We start from the raw sequence: 21748 nt of genomic DNA on the forward strand, positions 1-21748 counted from the left end.
AATTCGCGTAGTCGTCTGTCTTCTGTTTTTGTTTTGAATGGCCAGTGTCGGTTGGTCACAGCCAGTGTGCTCCCTGTCGCCGTTGGATAAGCAGCTGCAGCAGCAAGTCGTATACCCCTAGCTTACTTATTTGTTGCATAGTTTAACTCTTAATTTCTTCGCGTGTTTTTGGTACTTTCATTGTTTAATTCATAAATTTCGGGCGTATTATAGTATTTGACAGTTGTAGCATCGCACTTTGTGTTTACTTCGTAGATTCTTACTTAAATTGCGTGTGAGTTTCGTATAGGAGGTGTAATTTCGAGTTTTAGTTACTGTAATAGTAAATTCAGGCAGATTGTAGCGCAGTCGCTAGGCATTTGTACAGGTTAGTTAATACATTCTTTGCGTGTTTTGCTTGCATTATCTAGGCACAGACTCGAGTTTCAGTAACTGTTGTTCAACATCGATTAGAATGGACAGGGACTGCGATTGCTGTGTTCGGATGAGGGCTGAGTTGGCATCCCTTCGCTCACAGCTGCAAGCGGCGCTGACTTCAGTCGCGCAGCTGGAGGCTGTTGCCAATGGGCACCACTGTGGGGTGCCGGACTTGGGTATCACGGGGGTGTCAACCTCGGCCCGTCTGTCCCCAGACTGGTCTGCCCCTATGGTTGCCCCGGTTGCTGCCCGCAGTGGGGCTGAGCCCTCACCTGTGGTTGATTGGGAGGTCGTACCAAGGCATGGCAGGCAGCGAAAGACGTCCCCGGAGGCTGGTCAGAAAGCCTCCCCGGTGCGTCTGACAAACAGGTTTCAGGCACTGTATCTGGCTGAGCCAGATGCAGCTGCCTGCCCTGTTTCAGAGGATCATTCTCAGCCTTCAAGGTCCGGGCAATCGCAGAGGGTGGGCTTATTGGTAGTTGGGAGCTCCAATGTTAGGCGCATAATGGGGCCCCTTAGGGATATGGTGGCTAAGGAGGGGAAGAAATCCAGTGTGCACTCCGTGTGCATTCCAGGAGGAGTCATTCCTGATGTGGAAAGGGTCCTTCCGGATGCCATGAAGAGCACAGGGTGCAGCCAGCTGCAGGTGGTGGCACATGACGGCACTAACGATGTGTGTTGCTTTGGATCTGAGGAAATTCTCTTTGGATTCCAGCGGCTATCTGATTTAGTGAAGGCTGCCGGTCTTGCTTACGAGATGAAGGCAGAGCTCACCATCTGCAGCATCGTCGACAGAACCGACTGCGGACCTTTGGTGCAGAGCCGGGTGGAGGGTCTGAATCAGAGGCTCAGGCGGTTTTGCGACCGTGTTGGCTACAGATTCCTTGACTTGCGCCACAGGGTGGTGGGGTTTTGAGTTCCACTGAATAGATCAGGAGTTCATTACACTCAGCTGGCAGCTACACGGATAGTGGAGGCTGTGTGGCGTGGACTAGGCGGTTTTTTAGGTTAGAAAGCCTCGGGAAAGTGCGGGGTGGGCTGCAATCTCAAAGTGCGCATGGTAAATACAGGACGTGCTCGTATCAAGGAACAGTCGGAATTGTAGTTGTAAATTGTTGTAGTTGTGCTGGGAAATTCCCTGAGCTTCAAGCGCTAATAGAAAGCACAGAAGCTGAAATCTTTATAGGTACAGAAAGCTGGCTAAAGCCTGAACTAAGTTCTGCAGAAATTTGACGAAGTCTCAGACGGTGTTCAGGAAAGATAGATTAGGCAGAATTGGTGGTGGAGTGTTTGTGTTTGTCAGTAGTGGTATATCTTGTAGTAAAGTAGAAGTAGATACTCGTGCGAATTGGTATGAGTGGATGTTATACTTAACAGCCGGACTAAGTTAATAATTGGCTCCTTCTACCGACCCCCAGACTCCAATGATATAGTTGCAGAACAGTTCAGAGAAAATTTGAGTCTCGTAACAAATAAATACCCCACTCATATGGTTATAGTTGGTGGGGACTTCAACCTTCCCTCAATATGTTGGCAAAAATACTTGTTCATAACCGGTGGTAGGCAGAAAACATCTTCTGAGATTGTCCTAAATGCTTTCTCCGAAAATTATTTCGAGCTGTTAGTCCACAAACCCACACGAATTGTAAATGGTTGCAAAAACATACTTGCCCTCTTAGCCACAAACAATCCAGAGCTGATAGAGAGCATCATGACTGATACAGGGATTAGTGATCACAAGGTCATTGTAGCTAGGCTCAATACCATTTCTTCCAAATCCACCAGAAACAAACGCAAAATAATTTTATTTAAAAAACCGGATAAAGTGTCACTAGAACCCTTCCTAAGAGACAATCTTCATTCCTTCCGAACTGACTATGCACATGTAGACGAAATGTGGCTCAAATTCAAAGATATAGTAGCAACAGCAATTGAGAGATTCATACCTCATAAATTGGTAAGAGATGGAACGGTTCTCTCGTGGTACACAAAACAGATCCGAACGCTGTTGCAGAGGCAACGGAAAAAGCATACGAAGTTCAGAAGAACGCGAAATCCCGAAGATTGGCTAAAATTTACAGACGCGTGAAATTTGGCATGGACTTCAATGCGAGATGTCTTTAATATGTTCCACAATGAAACATTGTCTCAAAATTTGCTAGAAAATCTGAAGAAATTCTGGTCATATGTAAAGTACACAAGCGGAGTTATTGAACGCAGTTTTCCGAAATTCCTTCACCAAGGAAGACGAATGGAATATTCCAGAATTTGAAACACGAACAGCTGCTGGCATGAGTTTCTTAGAAGTAGATACCTTAGGGGTTGCGAAGCAACTCAAATCGCTTGATACGGGCAAGTCTTCAGGTCCAGATTGTATACTGATTAGGTTCCTTTCAGATTACGCTGATACAATAGCTCCCTACTTAGCACTCATATACAACCGCTCGCTCACCAATAGATCAGTACCTACAGATTGGAAAATTGCGCGGGTCGCACCAGTGTTTAAGAAGGGTAGTAGGAGTTATCCATCTAACTACAGACCTATATCATTGATGTCGGTTTGCAGTAGGGTTTTGGAGCATATACTGTATTCAAACATTAATCACGTCGAAGGAAACGATCTATTTATACGTAATCAGCATGGTTTCAGAAAACATCGCTCTTGTGCAACGCAGCTAGCTCTTTATTCGCACGAAGTAATGGCCGCTATCGACAGGGGATCTCAAGTTGATTCTGTATTTCTAGATTTCCGGAAAGCTTTTGACACCGTTCCTCACAAGCGACTTCTAATCAAGCTGCGGGCCTATGGGGTATCATCTCAGTTGTGCGACTAGATTCGTGATTTCCTGTCGGGAAGGTCGCAGTTCGTAGTAATAGACAGCAAATCGTAGAATAAAACTGTAGTGATATCAGGTGTTCCCCAGGGAAGCGTCCTGGGACCTCTGCTGTTACTGATCTATATAAATGACCTGGGTGACAATCTGAGCAGTTCTCTTAGGTTGTTCGCAGTTGATGCTGTAATTTACCGTCTAGTAAGGTCATCCGAAGACCAGTATCAGTTGCAAAGCGATTTAGAAAGGATTGCTGTATGGTGTGGCAGGTGGCAGTTGATGCTAAATACCGAAAAGTGTGAGGTGATCCACATGAACTCCAAAAGAAAACCGTTGGAATTCAATTACTCAATAAATAGTATAATTCTCAAGGCTGTCAATTCAACTAAGTACCTGGGTGTTAAAATTACGAACAACTTCAGTTGGAAAGACCACATAGATAATATTGCGCGGGAGGTGAGCCGAAGGTTACATTTCATTGGCAGGACACTTAGAAGATGCAACAAGTCCACTAAAGAGACAGCCTACACTACACTCATTCGTCCTCTGTTAGAATATTGCTGCACAGTGTGGGATCCTTACCAGGTGGGATTGACGGAGAACATCGAAAGGGTGCAAAAAAGGGCAGCTCGTTTTGTATTATCACGTAATAGGGGAGAGAGTGTGGCAGATATGATACGCGAATTGGGATGGAAGTCATTACAGCAAAGACGTTTTTTGTCGCGGCGAGATCTTTTTACGAAATTTCAGTCACCAACATTCTCTTCTGCATGCGAAAATATTTTGTTGAGCCCAACCTACATAGGTAGGAATGATCATCAAAATAAAATACGAGAAATCAGAGCTCGAACAGGTAGGTTTAGGTGTTTGTTTTTCCCGTGCGCTGTTTGGGAGTGGAATGGTAGAGAGATAGTATGATTGTGGTTCGATGAACCCTCTGCCAAGCACTTAAATGTGAATTGCAGAATAGTCATGTAGATGTAGACGTAGATGTAGATGTAGATGTAGGTAGCAAAGAAATTGGTCAGTAATTGATTACACCTGAAAGACACATTGCATAATTGCCTGAATACAGGACAAATGTGTACTGATCTCCATAACCTTGTTTGAGATTTCTTCATCCTGATGAGAGTATTTACACTTTAATGATGTAATTCATTTTCATCTTTGATTGTTTCCTGTAGCTGCTTGTGATGTAATTGTCTTAGAACAATGGCTTTCAAGAGCTCTTCAAATTTACCTGTACCAATAAAATATTGATTTAATGTGCCAGCTATTGACAAGAAGGTATTAAACCTTTTGCAAAGCTGTTGGATTGCTCACAGTTTCTTTCTCACAAAAGAGAGACTTAATATGTTGAGCACCCACATTCTGCCCTGATACATGTATCACAGTTGACTATATATTTTTATTCTCTTGAGGTTATGCTGATGATATTCTCGATCAGTGCCAGTATTGTTTGCAGTAAAATTATTTTACTGGATTCCCACTGTCCTTCATATTGTAATAAAGCCCCCATTTCCTCATAAATGAAATTCTAATGCCATTAGTTATCCATATCAGACACTTATTAGTACTACATATGCCCAGCACTATTTTTCATTGGAAAGAGCTGTTAAAGTGATAAGTGTTTTAAGAATTATCTTATATATGTCATTCAAGTTGTCTGTATTGTTGATTTCTTGCCAATATAGCACTTTGAGATTGACTTTAAATGTGTGTATTGCAAGTGGACTCATACCTCTAAATTGTTGTTTGCTATTTTGAGGTATGGCTCCGCCTGGATTCCCTTCAGTATTACTATCGATGCATCATAGTCTGAGTAGCTTTTACATTTTTTTCTCATTCTGTGCCCATCAATTAGACAACAATCTATGAAGATACAGTTTAAGATTGTGCTGTTGCTTCCCTGAAAACTAGTTAGAAAATATTCTGACTGTACCAGTTTGTAAGAGTCGAGTAAATTCATTAACATTCTTTTCTATGGAGACTCTGTAAGAAAGTTTATATTGAAATCCCCACACAAAACAACCTTGTGTCATTCTTAGGAACTGAGCCTAGCACAGATTCAAGTTTGGAGAGGAAAAACAAGTAGTCTGAACATGGGGTCTGTAAAGGCATAATATGAAAATATTTTATCCGTAAAAACTCAGACTCTCCTGTGTGACCTTCAAGTATTTGGTCTTCACAGTGTTTTTTTTAAATATTTCATGAGTGAGACATTATATTTTATATTTACTACCAAGACTGCTTGTTTCTTCATGTCATATATACTGACTGCTGTACCAACCCCGATATGAACATTATATTTGTTATAAATTGCCCCTTGACCTGTCTGCATGGAAATCTGATAAAATGTACCCCACCAACATAGTTCTGCAAAACCATGTCAGTCAGGTCCAAATCTCCTTGCAATACCTCAAAAGAGTCCTGCGTTGGACTGCCGTTATCCACTACCTCTTCAACAACCTCCAAACCTCCCCCACATCCCCTTATAGCTGACAAACACTACTACATTTGCCCCACCCTCAAAATCTTGCTCCCAACACCATTCAATATCTAGAACCTAGACAGGTCTGAAACACATTCATGAAATTTTTCTCCAAAAGCCTTAGCCCCACAGAAGTATCAGTCCTTTCCAAAGACCTCACTTTTTGCCCCACTCTCAAATTCAATCATGCAGGACTTGTTAAAGACCTTCTCTCCTACTCCCAGCCCCTTCAGTGGAATCAATTTTTCACTACCAACCCTAAAAAAAGACTCAACTAAAGACCAATGTTGAACCGTGCCTGACTCGGTTCACTCCACCCAACTGTTATCCACCCCTACTGCCTCCAGTTTACCCCATGTTAACTTTCCAGAATTTCTTAACCTTGAACATTGCCTCACTCCCTTGACATGCAAGCTAACATTACATCCGCAGAAAAAACTGTAGTCCACTACCTAAAAACTGATCTTGACCCTATAATCCTATCTGCTGACAAAGGCTCCACCACTGTTATTTGAACCACAAGGACTGCCTGGCAGAAGATTCATCAACCCCCCACTAGGTGTGTGATTCATCCCCCTACAAACCCTGCCACAGTGACCACATTCCAGAAATCGAGTAGGATCTCCAGCCTCGCCTCTCAAATCTGTAGATCCATCCCAGTACCTCCACGTGGAGTCCATCTCCCTGCTCACCCCTATCACTCCCTGCATGCCTACCATAAACCCAACCACCCAGGACTCCCCATTGTGGCTGGCTATTATGCCTCCATTGAGAGAATCCCTGCTCTTATAGACCAACATCTTCAGCCTATTACCCGCTACCAACCCTCCTATATAAAAGATACCAGCCATTTCTTCCAATAACTCTCCACAGTTCCTTTATCAAATGGTGCCCTGTTCGTCACTATTGATGCCACCTCCCTTTACACTAACATCCCTAATGCCCATGGCTGTGCTGCTAGTGAACAGTACCTTTTCCAGCACCCAACAGATTCCAAACCTACAACATCCTTCCCACTTGCCATGACCACTTCTCCATTGAAGGCATCACCTACAAACATATCAGGGGTATGGCAATGGTCACCCATATGGCACCATCCTATGCCAATTTATTCATGGATCATCTAGAAATATCCTCTCTAACCATCCAGAATCCCGAACTCCTCAATGGTTCAAATTCACTGATGACATCTTTATCTTCTGGATCGAGGGTGAGGACAGCCTATCCACATTCCTCTAGGACCTCAACATGTTCTTGCCAATTGACTTCTCCTGATCCTCCTCAACTGAACAAGCCATCTTCCTCGATGTTGACCTCGATGTCAAAGATGGCTAAATTGGTGCCTCCGTCTGTTTCAAAAATAGCAACCACTGGCAATACTTCCTTTTCTACAGCTGCCACACATTCCATATCAAGCAGTCCCTTCCATGCAGCCTAGCCATCCATGGCCATCACATCTGTAGTGGCGAGCAGTCCCTTTCAAAATATATTGAGGGTCTGAATGGGGCTTTCACAGTCTATAATTACCCTCCCAACTTTGTACAGAAACAGGTCTCCCATGCCTTATCTTTCCAATGATCCCACCCACCTCTCAAAGTCTCACTGTCTGGTCACAGAGGAGCATTTCCCTCATGACTCAGTCACAACCAGCACTGGAGCAACTAAATCACATTCTCCGCTAATATTTCGACTACCTCTCATCATACCCACTATCCTTTCCACCCCTTCTACAATGGATTTCTGCTGCCCACCAAACCTACGCAGTATTGTCATCTGCCCCGACAAAACCCCTGCTTCCAACCCCTTGCCTCAAGGCTCATATACTTGTAATAGACCTAGATGCAAGACCTGTCCCGTAGATCCTCCCACCACCACCACCACCTAATACAGTGCAGTCACAAGCATGAACTATCCCATGAGAAGCAAAGCATCCTGTGAAACCAGTCATGTGAGCTACAAGCTAAACTGCTACCACTGTGCTGCATCCTACTTGGGCATGAAAACCAGAAAGCTGCCCGTCTGCATGAATGGCCACAAACTAACTGTGGCCAAGAAACAGCCAGACCACCCGGCTGCTGAGCACACTGCTCAACACAGTGTTCTTCATTTTAATGACCACTTCACAGCCTGTACCATCTGGATCCTTCCTAGAAACACCAGCTTTTCTGAATTTGGGGAACTCTCCCTGCAGTGTATCCTATGTTCGCATAACCCTCATGGCCTCTGCCTTTGTTAGTCATTGTCCTACACACATCTGTCTCCTTCCCTGTTCCCACTCCATCACTACACAGCCCTCTATTCCAACAACACATCCACAGGCTTTTTACTTTTCTCCTTTTCCACTGCCCCTTCCCCATCTCCCTGCCTCAAGTCTAGAATCCTGACTGTACCTAGCTGCCATACCCTCTTTCCACCTCATCCCTGTATGCTCCCACAAGCAGCACTTTACAGTCCCCCACCCCTACTCTCACCCCTACCCTGCTATTCCTCTCCCCTTTCTGCCCAGCCTCCTCCTCCTCATGCCCTCCTCCCAGATTGCTTCTCACATGTTGGTGCTTGCAGTCTGGCCTTGGCAGCCACAGACTGTGGCCATGCGGGATAGTTGCATTTGCACTCGCACTCGCACGCGCGCGCGCTCGTGTGTGTGTGTGTGTGTGTGTGTGTGTGTGTGTGTGTGTTGTCTTGTCTTGTCTTGTCTTGTCTTGTCTTGTCTAATTCCAATGAAGACGTTTTGGCCAAAAGCTTGCTTGTTTGACAGTCTTTTTTTATGCCTATCTGCAACCCAAAATATCCACTGTATGGTGAAATCGTCCATTGTTTGCATATATTGAAGAGTCATTCTTATATGCCGAGAAAACTCCCAGTGATTACAAAAAAGCATCTTTATTTGAAACACATTTTGCCACCAACCAACATGCTGCTGACCTTACACAGTGTGACAGCTTTGGCAGATGGGCTAGGTGTACTGACTGCCTGATAGCCAACAGTTCCTCTCAGCATCAAGTAAACTTTTTGCAAAATGTGCTCTCTGTGTCTCAGGATTTACCTTGTCTTTTTGCTCACTAGACAAAGACATTAGGGTCTTTGAAAACTCTTCTGTCTTTTCTATCTGCAGCTCACAGTTTTGGTTCAAGAGATTGTCTAATTCCATCCCATTGTTCAAGAATTCTTTGATTTTTATTAAGTTCTGTGTATGTCTTCTAGACAGCTATAAGCACAGGAAATGTCTTGCAGAAACAACCGTAAACAATACTAGCCTACATGCTATTCACATAACACTGGTATAATGCATGGGATATTTGCACACAATGAACAAAAATGTCAGATGAAGTTATTCTGTTCCTTCTGACCATGAATAGTATTATTACAAGAACTGTCCTAGCAACACAATAATCTAAAACAAATGTGTAAATAGGAACTGTAAAATTTGGAAGTGAAGAACTTATGACAAATATCTTTATGATTTAAGAACATCCAGCATGCTGGAATAATTGCAGGTCAGCTACTTCTTTTAATCAGTATAATGAAAAACCAGCTCAAGTTGCAAATTACATTTTTTTTATTTTTTCAGTGACTAGCTTTGGGCTGGGACCCATTTTCAAGTCATCATAACAAATAGTAAAAATGGTATTTCTGAAAAAACAAAAAATACATCAGAACAATGTTTTTAACTATGTATGAAGTGCAAACAGTTACAGCACATACAGATAACTGAGTATCTGTTACAGTGATTTGAAAATGGGTCCTCGCCCAAAACTAATCATTAAGTAAATAAAAAAAAACTGAAATTTGCAACTTTGGCTGGTTTTTCATTGCACTGTTTATTATTTAAGGTTAAAATCTATCAGCCACTATATGCTAAATTTCTATCATACATTTCTAACATTACATATCTTCCTTTCATTTTATCACACTTCTGTTTTCGCATTCTGTGTTTGACTGTTTATACATACCCAAATAAATTACTATGCCTTTGGTGTATATCACTTGCTTTTCCCCTTCTACACTTACACTTATTGCTAATAGCAACTATTTTGTGATTACTAACTGTTATTTCAATTACTTTGTCGTTTGTGTTTCCTCCCTTTGTATTGTATGCTCATCTCTTGTTCTGATGATGTGAGTCGTATATCAATACACTTCTTTTAATGTCTTCTCGCATCTGTTGCTTCTGGGGTTAGATAAAAGTTTCATGTTTATGTTTGGAAAATTTTCTCTTTCAGTTTCTTCCTAAATCTCTGTGGACATGTAATTATAAAGGAATTTATGAAACTAATATTCAGCATAAGGAATCTGATGTTCTATTGGTAATGTCCTGTGTTGGTATATAACAGTTATAAGTAATGCAGGTAATAATTGTATTGTGTTCCAGTTCAAGGGATAAGAGATCTGTTTTGGTTGCCAATTGAACAATACCAAAAAGATGGTAGAATTGTTCGAGGTTTACAGCGGGGAGCAAATTCCTTTACGACTTCTACAGCAATGGCAGCACTTGAATTAACAAATAGGATTGTTCAAGCAATTCAGGTATGTATAATACTTTATATATGTCTGCCCTATACTGTAAGCAACTGACACTTAATTCACTGTTCTCTGGAGTGATGTAAGTAATCTGGACTTACTTCTGTTGTTTCATCCTTGTTGTCGTCATGTTCAGATATTTTCATATTATGAATTATGTATCCATGCTGTAGATAAAAATGGTCTTACTCAATTGTAGAATTATTATTTAACTGCCAGAAACATGAAGCTAATGATAGCATATATTCACTCACCTTAGTGAGCTTCTTGGAACCACATCTTACACTGAACTGATATATAATGTGGCCCAACCTGGAGAAGCTGTTTAAAAGTCAAGGTTGCACTATGTGTGTCAGCAGATTGCATAAAAAAATTCTTTCCTAGAGCAAAAAAAGCTTCATTATGTCATATCTGACTGAGTCTGCCAAATAAAACAAGTTCTCATGTAAAATGTCTGTGCTATAGTCTCCTTTTGTTAATACATGTACTGTTGTTGAGTCCAACAGAATACTCAGGTCTTGATGTAAAACTGTACACTTGCTCCTAGTCTGTACTAGCACTTATGATCTGCTGTCTGAAAGAGAACCACAACTTGTATCAGTCAATGAATATTTGGGAAGTTCACATTATGTTTATCAGTTTCTATCATTGTATAATCATGTGAGAAATTTTTTATTTTGTTTAACATAAGTAGAAAATATGCAGTAATACTGCCTGAAAAATGTTTGACACTTGATGTGTAGTGAAGGAAGAAAGTGAATTTAGTAATGCAAGATGCTGAAGGAACAAATTATGATCCCTTCTATAAACCTAAAGGGTGTTCTTGCCTCCACGGTGTTCTAGTTAAGCAAACAGCAGTACATGAAGGGATGGCCTGGAAGAGCAACATAGGCAGGTTCCAAACTACTAATCCAAAAGCTAATGACTGCAGTATCATTCAAAACAGGCTAATACCTCTTAATCGAGGAGGGTCTGGACTAGACGGACCATGACTTTCACCTTCCATTTGATCATGGGAGCCTCCTTTGGACGTGGCAATGCTGTGGTGTGTCATTTGACACTCACATGCTTTGTCTCCGGGTCGTACTGAAACACCCAGGTTTCATCTCCAGTGATAACTTATCTAAAAATTCTGAATGAATCAGCTTCAATGCTCTGGAGATTCTCTTGGCAGGCATCCACATGTGCTTCCATTTGTACGTCTGTCAAAATCTTCGGGATGATGTTGGTACATATCTTTCTCATCGACAATTCTTTAGTGATGATGTGCACTGTCATTTTATCAAGTCCGAGGTCATCTGCTATCATCCTGACACTCATCCAACGGTTGGTGTTCAATAAAATGTAGACATGGTCAATGTTTTTGCCAGTTTTGCTGGTTGATGGGTGTTCGGAGCGATCCTCGTCCTAAACACTGACCTGGCCCTCTTTAAAGCTCTTCAACCACCTGAAAACCTAGGCTTTTGACAGGCAAACATTGCCATAGGCTTGCCGACACATATCCAATATTTCTGTACCTGATTTTCCTAGTTTCACACAAAAGTTGATGGCATATCATTGCTCGATCATTTGCTGTATGTTGTGCCACGACTGACAACTTTGTGACATGTCCAATCAATGCACAATGCTGCAGAGACAAGAGCCCACGTGTGACTGGAACGCCACGCATTTGCAACCAGACAGCCCCCACCACCAGTCCCCCCAGGTGAGTACGCTCTGCGAAGTACAGTTACATCAGTCTCATTGCTTTTTATACAAACCCTGGATGTCAGCTGGAGGCTGTGAAAAGGGTAGTGTGGTGACGAGACATCAGGGTTCCAGGCATTGGCAGGTGTGTCCCTTGGGTAGTCAGTTGGTGGTGGAGCAGAGGCAGCGTCAGGTAGTGGTGTGTTCGACACAGTGTCAGGGGTGACATCACCCGGTGGCACATCAAGAACACCAGCTGGGACGGTGTTGGCCTCCATCATATTGGGTGTGTTGTTATGTTGCTGTGGCTGGATCTGGTGGTAGGTGAGGGCAACTCTACCTCAATGGTGCTTTGCTCATTGGCCTGAGGGTGCTCTAGGATGTAGGCCGGCTGGAGCCTGTCTACGGAGATGGTTGTCGTGACCCCATTCAGACGAATGGAGAATCGCAACACCAGGTGCATGCCCAAATACTGAGGGCAGAGAGGTGGTTGGCATGCATCCACTCGAAGCATGATGTGTGTACGTACTGTGAGGTCACAGTGGATGAAGGTACATGCATGCTGTGCCGTTGTGGGGGTGTTGGTTGCAGCTAGGCCATGCAGCCCTGGAGCTGCTGCACAAAACCTGGGATGGTTCTGTGAGGAGGGAGTAGGGTCACTTCAGAAACTCTCTGAGAATGGTGAGTGGCTGTCCATATACCAGGCTCAGCAGCAAAGTTCGCAGGTCGATTTTGTGTGTGATCTTTAGGCCTAGAAGTACCAGGGGCAGCGCAGCAGACCATTCAGAAGAATATCATGTAAGGGCAGCTTTAAGTGTGCGGTGTAACTACTTCACCATACCATTAGCTGCAGGGTGGGAGCTGGTGGTATGGTGGAAATTGTATCTGCAGGTGGCTGCCAGAGATTGGAAGAGGGCTGAGGTGAACTGGCACCCACAGTCTGTAGTGATGTCACATGGGCATCCGAAGCAGGACGCAGAGGTCTGAACAAAGGTTTCAGTAGAAATGTCTGGGATCTGGGATAGGATTGGCCTCCGGCCAGCGATTAAATCTGTCAATAATTGTCAGCAGATATCAATACCTGTTGGAGACGGGTAGTGGGCCAACAATATCGAGATAAATGTGTACGAACCAGGGTCACCCTCTTGAGCAGTGGCCAGGGCATTGTAGTCAAAGGGCTGGGTGATTGGGCAGGAGCGGCTAAGGCAATCTGCCACAGTGTTGTTGATGCTGGTAACATGTCGTACATTGGGTGTGAATTGTGCGATATACTCCTTTAGCCCAAACTGTGAAGGTGAGATCTGGTCTATGTCTTTCCTGCAAAAACTAGAGGCGAAGGGATGGTGATCCGTGAAGATCGTAAAGCCGTGTCCCTCAGCTGAAGATCGGGAATAGCAGAATGCTTCATGACTACAAGCAGCTAGCAGTCATAAGCAACCCATCGCCATTGTGTATTGGAGAGCTTAGGCAAAAAGAAGGCAAGCAGTTGCCAGACGTACACGTATTGTTGAAGAATGTCTCCGATAGCCATCTGGCTCGAGTCCGCCACTATTGCGAGGGGGGCATGGGTGTTGGGCAGGGCCAGATAGGCCGCATTGGTTAGGTCTCATTTTGTTTTTTTGAATCTTTCGATGATGGCTGTGGTCCAAGAGACCAGCTTGTTCCCTTTGTTTTTATCACCCCAGAGTGCTGTAGTAAAGGGCTCTTGGGTGACAGCACTGGAAAAAGTTGACCATGACAATGAAATGCTGGAGACCTTCGAAGGTAGTAGGGTGTGGAAGTTTGCTACTGTGTGTACTGTCTTGGGGAGGGGACGGGAGCCAACTGTGGAGACTAATTGTCCAGGAATTTGACCTCACTCACCCCAAAAACACATTTTGCCAAGCTGAGGTTCACTCCATCTTACTGTAGGTGGCTAAACATTTTGTGTAGTTGTTAGTGATGCTCAATTTGATCTACAAAGTAGATGAGTATATCATCTAGACAGGCAAGACACTCAGATGCACCTCAGAGGGTGTTATCCAAAAATCGCTGCCATGTTTGTGCAGCATTGTGGAGGCCAAATGCCACGAATGCACTCTTTGAACAGTCCAAAAGGTGTGATTATAGCTCTTTTTATCAATATCTTCCGGGGCAACTGGGGTTTATATGTAGGCTTTAGTACAATCTGTCTTACTGAAGATAGCAGCTCCTGAGATGGTGTTGTTGTAGGTGTAGAGGACTAGGAATGGATAGTGGTCAGGAATGATGTGGGCATGGAGTTTACAGTAATCACTACAATATCGCCAGGAACCATCCTTCTTGGGGGCAAGGTGAAGAGCTGAAGCACAGGAGCATTTGGTAGGGTGAAGTACGCCAATGATGAGCAGCTCTTCGAACTCCTTTTATGCAATTTTGCGCTTGTGAGGGGGTAGGGGGCATGCAAGGCAGAAAACGGGGGGGGGGGGGGGGGGGGCAGGAGTGGTGGTGATGTAATGCACAGTGTCATGCTGAACAATTCAGGGGGCACTGGATGGCTGGATGAGGAGCATATGGGCATGAAACCAACAGCTGTTTTACGGCGAAGCACTTGTTGGGTGAGAGTTGCACCGGACAGTCTTGCCAGATGTGCCATTAACTAAATGGCACTTTGCTACGTCTGCCATTAGGCTATAAGGACCGAGGAAGTCGGTGCCCAGAATAAAGTTGGTAACGTTCGTGACCATTGAACATTCACAGGAGTTCGCTCTGGAAGCGCAAGTCAAGCGAGTGGGAATGCTTCCCGAAGGTAGCGATGGCTGTCTTGTTGGCGACAGTGAGGAGGGGAGACAGGGGGGCCGGGATTTAGGAATAGTTTGTGGGAAAATACGGTTAAGTCAGAACCAGTGTCAGTGAGGTAGTGGACTTGGAATTACTGTCATTTAAGTCCCAAATGAATAGGCACAGCAACCGGGTGCACCTACTGCTGGTGGCTGTCTACCAGGAGCAAAGAGATCTGCAGTTGGTCACATTCTCTCAAAACCTCTGGTGGTATCAGCAAGCTGTGATGAGTTTGCAGTGGTTGTGGTTGTCAGGGGTGTTAGGACCATGCGTGCAGGGGCAGCTGTTTTCGCCTGAGCCGGCCTCACATGTGTGAGGGAGGGCAGCACCTGGTGGCTTGTGCACGAGATGCAGGCAGACGATATGCCGATGCCTCTCCTTTTAGTCATTGTCATGTTTGTTCTGGCTGCTTGAGATCTCTTGATGAAGAGACATGTTATAATAAGTTCTGTAGTGATACAATGAAGTTACCCAACAGTTGGTGATTTGACGTTTGAAACTGCTCGTTTATTGGCATTCATGAAAAGAAGACACTCTCATACTCTCATGCGGTCACATGTAACATTTGGTGTGTGTAATGGTACTTACTATGTCACAAATTGTTGTGATAAATTAATTTAGGTGCATTAAAGTGTTGCTAGGTAACTTAATCAACACGGTGATACGTATCTCAATTAAAACTGAACCTTGATATTTTAAATAAACATTCAGTTCATTTTTGTCAGAATCAGTACCATCCCAAAATTAACTCCTAACTTAGTGCACTAAACCTATTGTATGCAATTTACAGGACAGCTCGATCACGCACTGACGTGTAACATATATCAAATCGAGTGCGCAAGTTTCAGTTTTCCCTAATGGGCTAAACGACTCTTTTTTTAATAATGTGATCACATGTAAAGTCTTATTGGAACTGGATTTGTCTCCATCCAAGTCAAAATCATAAAATTAAAATTCACCGCACAGGTCAACGAACTGTACACATGCACTTTTGCATTCTTAAGTGATAACTCATTTCAGAGTAAAAGCTGCACATAAATTCACACTTTTTTATGCATACAAAAATCAAAACACCTTTATATTAAACAGATAAATTATGGCATGCAATTACTAACTAAACATTTCCGATTCTGAATAAACTTCAAGAACTTGTATTTCATTATCAATAAAATTGATTGCCTGAGAGAAACTATTAGTTTGCTAAAACGGATTCAGATTACAGTCAACTCGTGTCTGGACAATGACGTCATGAATTGACACTTGCTTGGAATGAACGAAATACCTGTCCTGAAAAATACTTCTATAACAAATTTGGGTACCGTACCCCTTGCATCACTACACTGCCCCCCAATCTGTAATGTTGTTATAAGGTCAAAGACATTACAGGGATACCTTAGTTCAGGCATTCCACGATTCATACCAAAAGTTGTAACATACACTTTACATTAGTAATTGTAAATGGGGGCCTAAAAGAAATTGCCTGTTCAAATGAATCTCCAAAAGTCAATGAATTTGTTTGAATTTCACTTTGTGACAAAATGCACTTCGCACCCACTATACGACATACACACAACACTTCACTATTTGGTGCACAAAGCAGGGATTGCAACCAGTTCCAATAGAAAATGGATAGATCTGCGACCTCCACCGAGCTGTAGACACAGCTATAGTTGGCTCTGTCATCTTCCTCTTTTTCACTTTTCACACAAGCTGCGTACAGTGTTGGGTTGAATGACATATCAGCTGATAACATCATCTCTGCTTCTCCACCGTGTGTCTTGCGATCCTCTCTGGAGCAAGTGTTGTGTCTTCGCCTGATATTGTTTTGTCAACAGAAAAATGAAGTGAATACACAATTCTTCCTGTTCTTCGGCAAATGTGTTTCATAATTTTATTAATAAAGATGAATTCTCTGAAATTTGGATCACAGCATTTGTTGTCTGTTTCATGGCTTGGAGTTGCTTACTGCAGGTTGGCAATATTCTCATTGATGTGTGTATCATGATATACTGCTGTGTTTAAAGGGTTTCATTTGTTAACTGTCAAGTGCTGGTTTACTATTATAAAAAGCGTGCCACAGATTTGCTTTTGCACTTTTCCCTTATTGTGCAGATTTGCGTCTTCATCATAAATACTGTAAGTATTGTTCACCAGTATTTGTTTTGGCGCATTTTTTATTTTTTTTATTTTATTTTATGTATTTATTTATTTTTTCCCATATACATTGTCATCCAATATTGAAGTTTGTTCCATCACATAATTGTCCTCAGTTTATATTGGACAATAGTCCTTCCATCTTCCTACCACCGTACATTCATCAGATTTGTATTCATTTTCCTTACCATAATGGTTATCAGTTCATCATAAAATTCAAATAACTATTTCTGTAGGTTTTGTATCATGCTTTCACTACATGGTTTTATTTTTTATTATGTTTTCCATATTATAACGTTGATTACACAGTTACATCAGCTCCTTTTTCATTTCTTTCTCATATTTCCTCTAGCTTTGATTGTGCCCATTACACACACATGAAATATACTTTCTAACATTAATACATACAATCCCGGGAGCGGAAAGACTTCCCTTAGGGGGAAAAAAGGACAGGTGTACACTGGCACACACACACACACACACACACACACACACATATCCATCCGCACATACACAGACACAAGCAGACATATTTAAAGGCAAAGAGTAAGGGCAGAGATGTCAGTCGAGGCGGAAGTACAGAGGCAAAGAAGTTGTTGAAAGACAGGTGAGGTATGAGTGGCGGCAACTTGAAATTAGCGGAGGTTGAGGCCTGGCGGATATCGAGAAGAGAGGATATACTGAAGGGCGAGTTCCCATCTCCGGAGTTCGGATAGGTTGGTGTTGGTGGGAAGTATCCAGATAACTCGGACGGTGTAACACTGTGCCAAGATGTGCTGGCCGTGCATCAAGGCATGTTTAGCCACAGGGTGATCCTCATTACCAACAAACACTGTCTGCCTGTGTCCATTCATGCGAATGGACAGTTTGTTGCTGGTCATTCCCACATAGAAAGCATCACAGTGCAGGCAGGTCAGTTGGTAAATCACGTGGGTGCTTTCACATGTGGCTCTCCCTTTGATCGTGTACACCTTCCGGGTTACAGGACTGGAGTAGGTGGTGGTGGGAGGGTGCATAGGAAAGGTTTTACACCGGGGGCGGTTGCAAGGGTAGGAGCAACCGCCCCCGGTGTAAAACCTGTAATTCTGTGTGTGTGTTTGTGTGTTTTGTTCATGTGCCTGTCTGCCGGCGCTTTCCCGCTTGGTAAGTCTTGGAATCTTTGTTTTTAATATATTTTTCCCATGTGGAAGTTTCTTTCTGTTTTATTTACATCATCATTAATTTGAACCCAACAATTACGTTTGTTAATATATATATATATATATATATATATATATATATATATATATATATATATATATATATATATATATATATATATGTGTGTGTGTGTGTGCTTGTGTCTGTGTATGTGCGGATGGATATGTGTGTGTATGTGTGTGCGAGTGTACACCTGTCCTTTTTTTCCCCTAAGGGAAGTCTTTCCGCTCCCGGGATTGGAATGACTCCTTACCCTCTCCCTTAAAACCCACATCCTTTCGTCTTTCCCTCTCCTTCCTGAAGAAGCAACCATCGGTTGCGAAAGCTAGTAATTCTGTGTGTGTGTTTGTGTGTTTTGTTAATGTGCCTGTCTGCCGGCGCTTTCCCGCTTGGTAAGTCTTGGAATCTTTGTTTTTAATACATCTTGTAGTTCATCCTGTGGCTCAAGTGTAATATCGATTTCCTGTTGGTAAATACTCTTCTCATTTTCTTTCCCTTCATTTTCTCTTTATAAATGCTATATATTTCCTCATTGATAATATTTCTTTATCATAATCACACTCAGCAAGTACATAACTTCCTTCATGAGGAATTTGTATTATTCTGTTTGTTCCAGTATATAAATACTGCCATTTCTTATTTAACTTTTTGTTTATCAAGGCCTTTGCGTGGTTTCTCCAACAGCATAGGTTTATTACCTTCTACATATTTTTATCAAATTTTGCTTTTCGTAATTGAGCTTGATGTTGTAGATTTAAGTAAACTTTCTTCGAGATGTTCTCCTTACATGCCATACATTACTTGGTTGGGTGAATAGCCTCTAGAAGTATAAGGCAAGTCGTTATAAATCCTTTCAGATTCTGATAACCATTTGATCCATTTGTAATGTTGGTGTGTGGTATATGTACGTAGAAATCTATTTAATTTGTGGAACAACCTTGTGATTGGATTCCCACAGGGATAAAAACATGATACATATACATGCTTAATATTATATTCCTTCATAGTCTCACTCCAGATCCTGCTGGTACAATAGGCAGCATTGTCTGTCAGTATCATCTTCGGTTTTCCAAACTCTGTCATGAAATCGTTGATAAATTTCTTTAACATAGGATGCACATGTAGGTACCTCAAAGGATACAATTTCACATACTTCGAAAAAATATCGTAGAATGCAAGAATATACTTAAATCTTCCACAAGTAGTAGGACATGGCCCACACACATCACAAGATATCAATGTCAAAGGTTGATGCGGTATAATTGGATGTAATTCAAATTTTCGGCAATAGTTGATGGGTTTAGTTTTCTGGCAAATTTTACATTACTTTAGAATGTTTCTAGCCAAGCAATCTAAGTTTGGATGGTAGAAATATTTGGCTAACTTGACTCTGAATTTTGAAGATCCAGAGTGTCCCCACTTAAGATGTGTATACCACAGTAAAGATTCCAGATGTTCCTTTGGAACACATACTTTCCTGGTTTTGGCATGAGTTTTTCTTCAAAATAATACATTAGATTGTAAATTATATAGACTACCAGAATGATTACTAGCTCCTTGGCTGATTACATCTCGAATAGGTTTGCAATAAGGATCTTGTTCATGCAACTGCGACATATTGTGACACAACTTTGAAATTTGTTTCTCGCAAAATGCAAAAGACAGATTAATTTTTTTGAAATCTTAAGTCTGTTCTTCAAATTCATTATCCTGTCTTCGAGGCAAATGAGATACAACATCAGCTACAACATTATCTTTCCCTGTTATATATTGCACCTAAATGTTATACTCTTAAAGTAACAAGGCCCATCTGGTTAACCTTGAGTGAAACATTCTTCCCGTTACAATATAAGACAAAGCTTAATGGTCACAAAATATGGTTATTCTTTTCCCAGAGACAAAATAGCTAAACTTTTTAAGCACCCATACTACAGCTAGTACCTCTAATTCTGTGGTACAGTATGCCCTTTCACATTTAGAGAGGTGTTCTACTTGCAAATCCTATAATCTTAATGGTATTCATATTTTGTGGATCAACCATTTGGAACAGCATAGCACCTAGGCTTGTTTCAGAAGCATCAGTGGCAATGTAAAACTCCTGTTCAAGTTTCAGCTGATGTAACAATGGGGTGTTAACTAAAGCGTCTTGGATTTTGTCTAACGCTTGACTACACTCAGGGGTCCATTTCTACATGATGTTCTTTCGTAATAACTGTAATAAACATTCTTGGCTGATCAATTGATTAGGCAAAAATCAGCAGAAAAATGAGGCTAATCCCATGACAGATTTTAATTCGTTTTTATTTTTAGGATAGGGATACTTTTTGATAGCGCTAATTTTCTCAGGATTTGGCATAATACCATCTGGCGTAATTATATGTCCTAGGAACTTCAGTTGACTTCTGGCGAATTTTGATTTCATTAAATTTACTGTTACTACATACTCTAAGAATTTTGCAAATACTTTTTCAAGCAAGTCATGCTCCTCCCATGTTTTAGTAGCGATCAATAAGTCATCCACACACAAGGTAACTCTATCAAGCAAATCTCGGTCAAGTACAGTGTCTAGTGCCGATATAAATACACCTCCACTAATATTTAGTCCAAATGGCAAACAGTGAATTGGTAGCTTCTGCCCATAAAAATAAAAGCAGTATACTTTTGAGATTCAATAGAGATTTTTGTTTGCCAGTATGAACTTCTCATATCAAGGGATGTTAGGAAGTGTGCACCACAGAATTTCTGAATTAACTAATCCAAATTCTCAGGTATTGTCTGTACTGGTATGATTATCTTGTTTATCTCTCTGGCATCGAGAACTAATCTGACATCACCATTCGCTTTGAGGACCGCCAAAAGAGGGCTACAATATTCAGAATTTGAGGGCTCTATAATTTCCACTCTAACATTTTGTTAATTTCTTTCTTGACTGCCTCTCTCTTTGTCTGAGGAATAGAATAAGAAGTGCGACAAAAGATTCGTGTGGATACGTCTTAATGTCGTATTCAAAACCTTTGATTATTCCGGGACTTTGGTAAATACGGGCAGATAATTACTAAACAAGCAACACAAATATTCTTGTTGACTTGCAGATAGGTATTCAGATTGGGAGATGTTCTCCTGAAGTGGAAGTTGACTTATTTCTTCTCCAGTATATTCACTATAGAAAATATCATCAACTAAATTATAGTCAACACCAATATATTTAACCATTAACTTCATACAATACTGGTCTGGGACTACTTTGCCCTTTATCGTAGAGGCTGTCAAAATGTCGCAATTGGAGTCCAAGTTACATGTTCCTTCTTTTAAATCGATGACTGCTCCAGCATCACACAAAATATCTAGACACCAAACACATGGTACGGTCATTCTTGAAACAATTAAGAAGGTACTTTCTATTGAAGCCCCCTGCATTATAATGTTGACTTGTGCCTGCTTTTAGAACTTTTGCACTAAATGCTCCAGATACAGTACATCCAGTAACAGGAAATGTAAGCACTTTTCCTCCTCAACTACTTTGTTGAAAACAATCCTGCAACATTACGCTAATGTTTGCTCCAGTATCAATCAAAATTTCAACATCGATACCATTTATTACTGCTTGAACTACTGCCTGCAAAATTCATCCACACTTATTCGAAATGTA

The 21748-nt window shown here is 41.8% G+C and overlaps 1 protein-coding gene across 3 annotated transcripts in view; it reads left to right on the forward strand.

Annotated features, from left to right (window-relative positions):
* LOC126266719 (autophagy-related protein 2 homolog A) overlaps positions 1–21748 on the forward strand; it is a 492161-nt gene that overhangs the window by 407880 nt on the left and 62533 nt on the right. For all 3 annotated transcript variants that reach the window (XM_049971191.1, XM_049971193.1, XM_049971192.1), the window contains one exon: positions 10112–10266. In XM_049971191.1, coding sequence (XP_049827148.1) covers positions 10112–10266 — 155 coding nt within the window. The remainder of the gene's footprint in view (positions 1–10111; positions 10267–21748) is intronic.

This window comes from Schistocerca gregaria, chromosome 4 (genome assembly GCF_023897955.1).
Source record: "Schistocerca gregaria isolate iqSchGreg1 chromosome 4, iqSchGreg1.2, whole genome shotgun sequence".
Taxonomy (NCBI): Eukaryota; Metazoa; Arthropoda; class Insecta; order Orthoptera; family Acrididae; genus Schistocerca; species Schistocerca gregaria.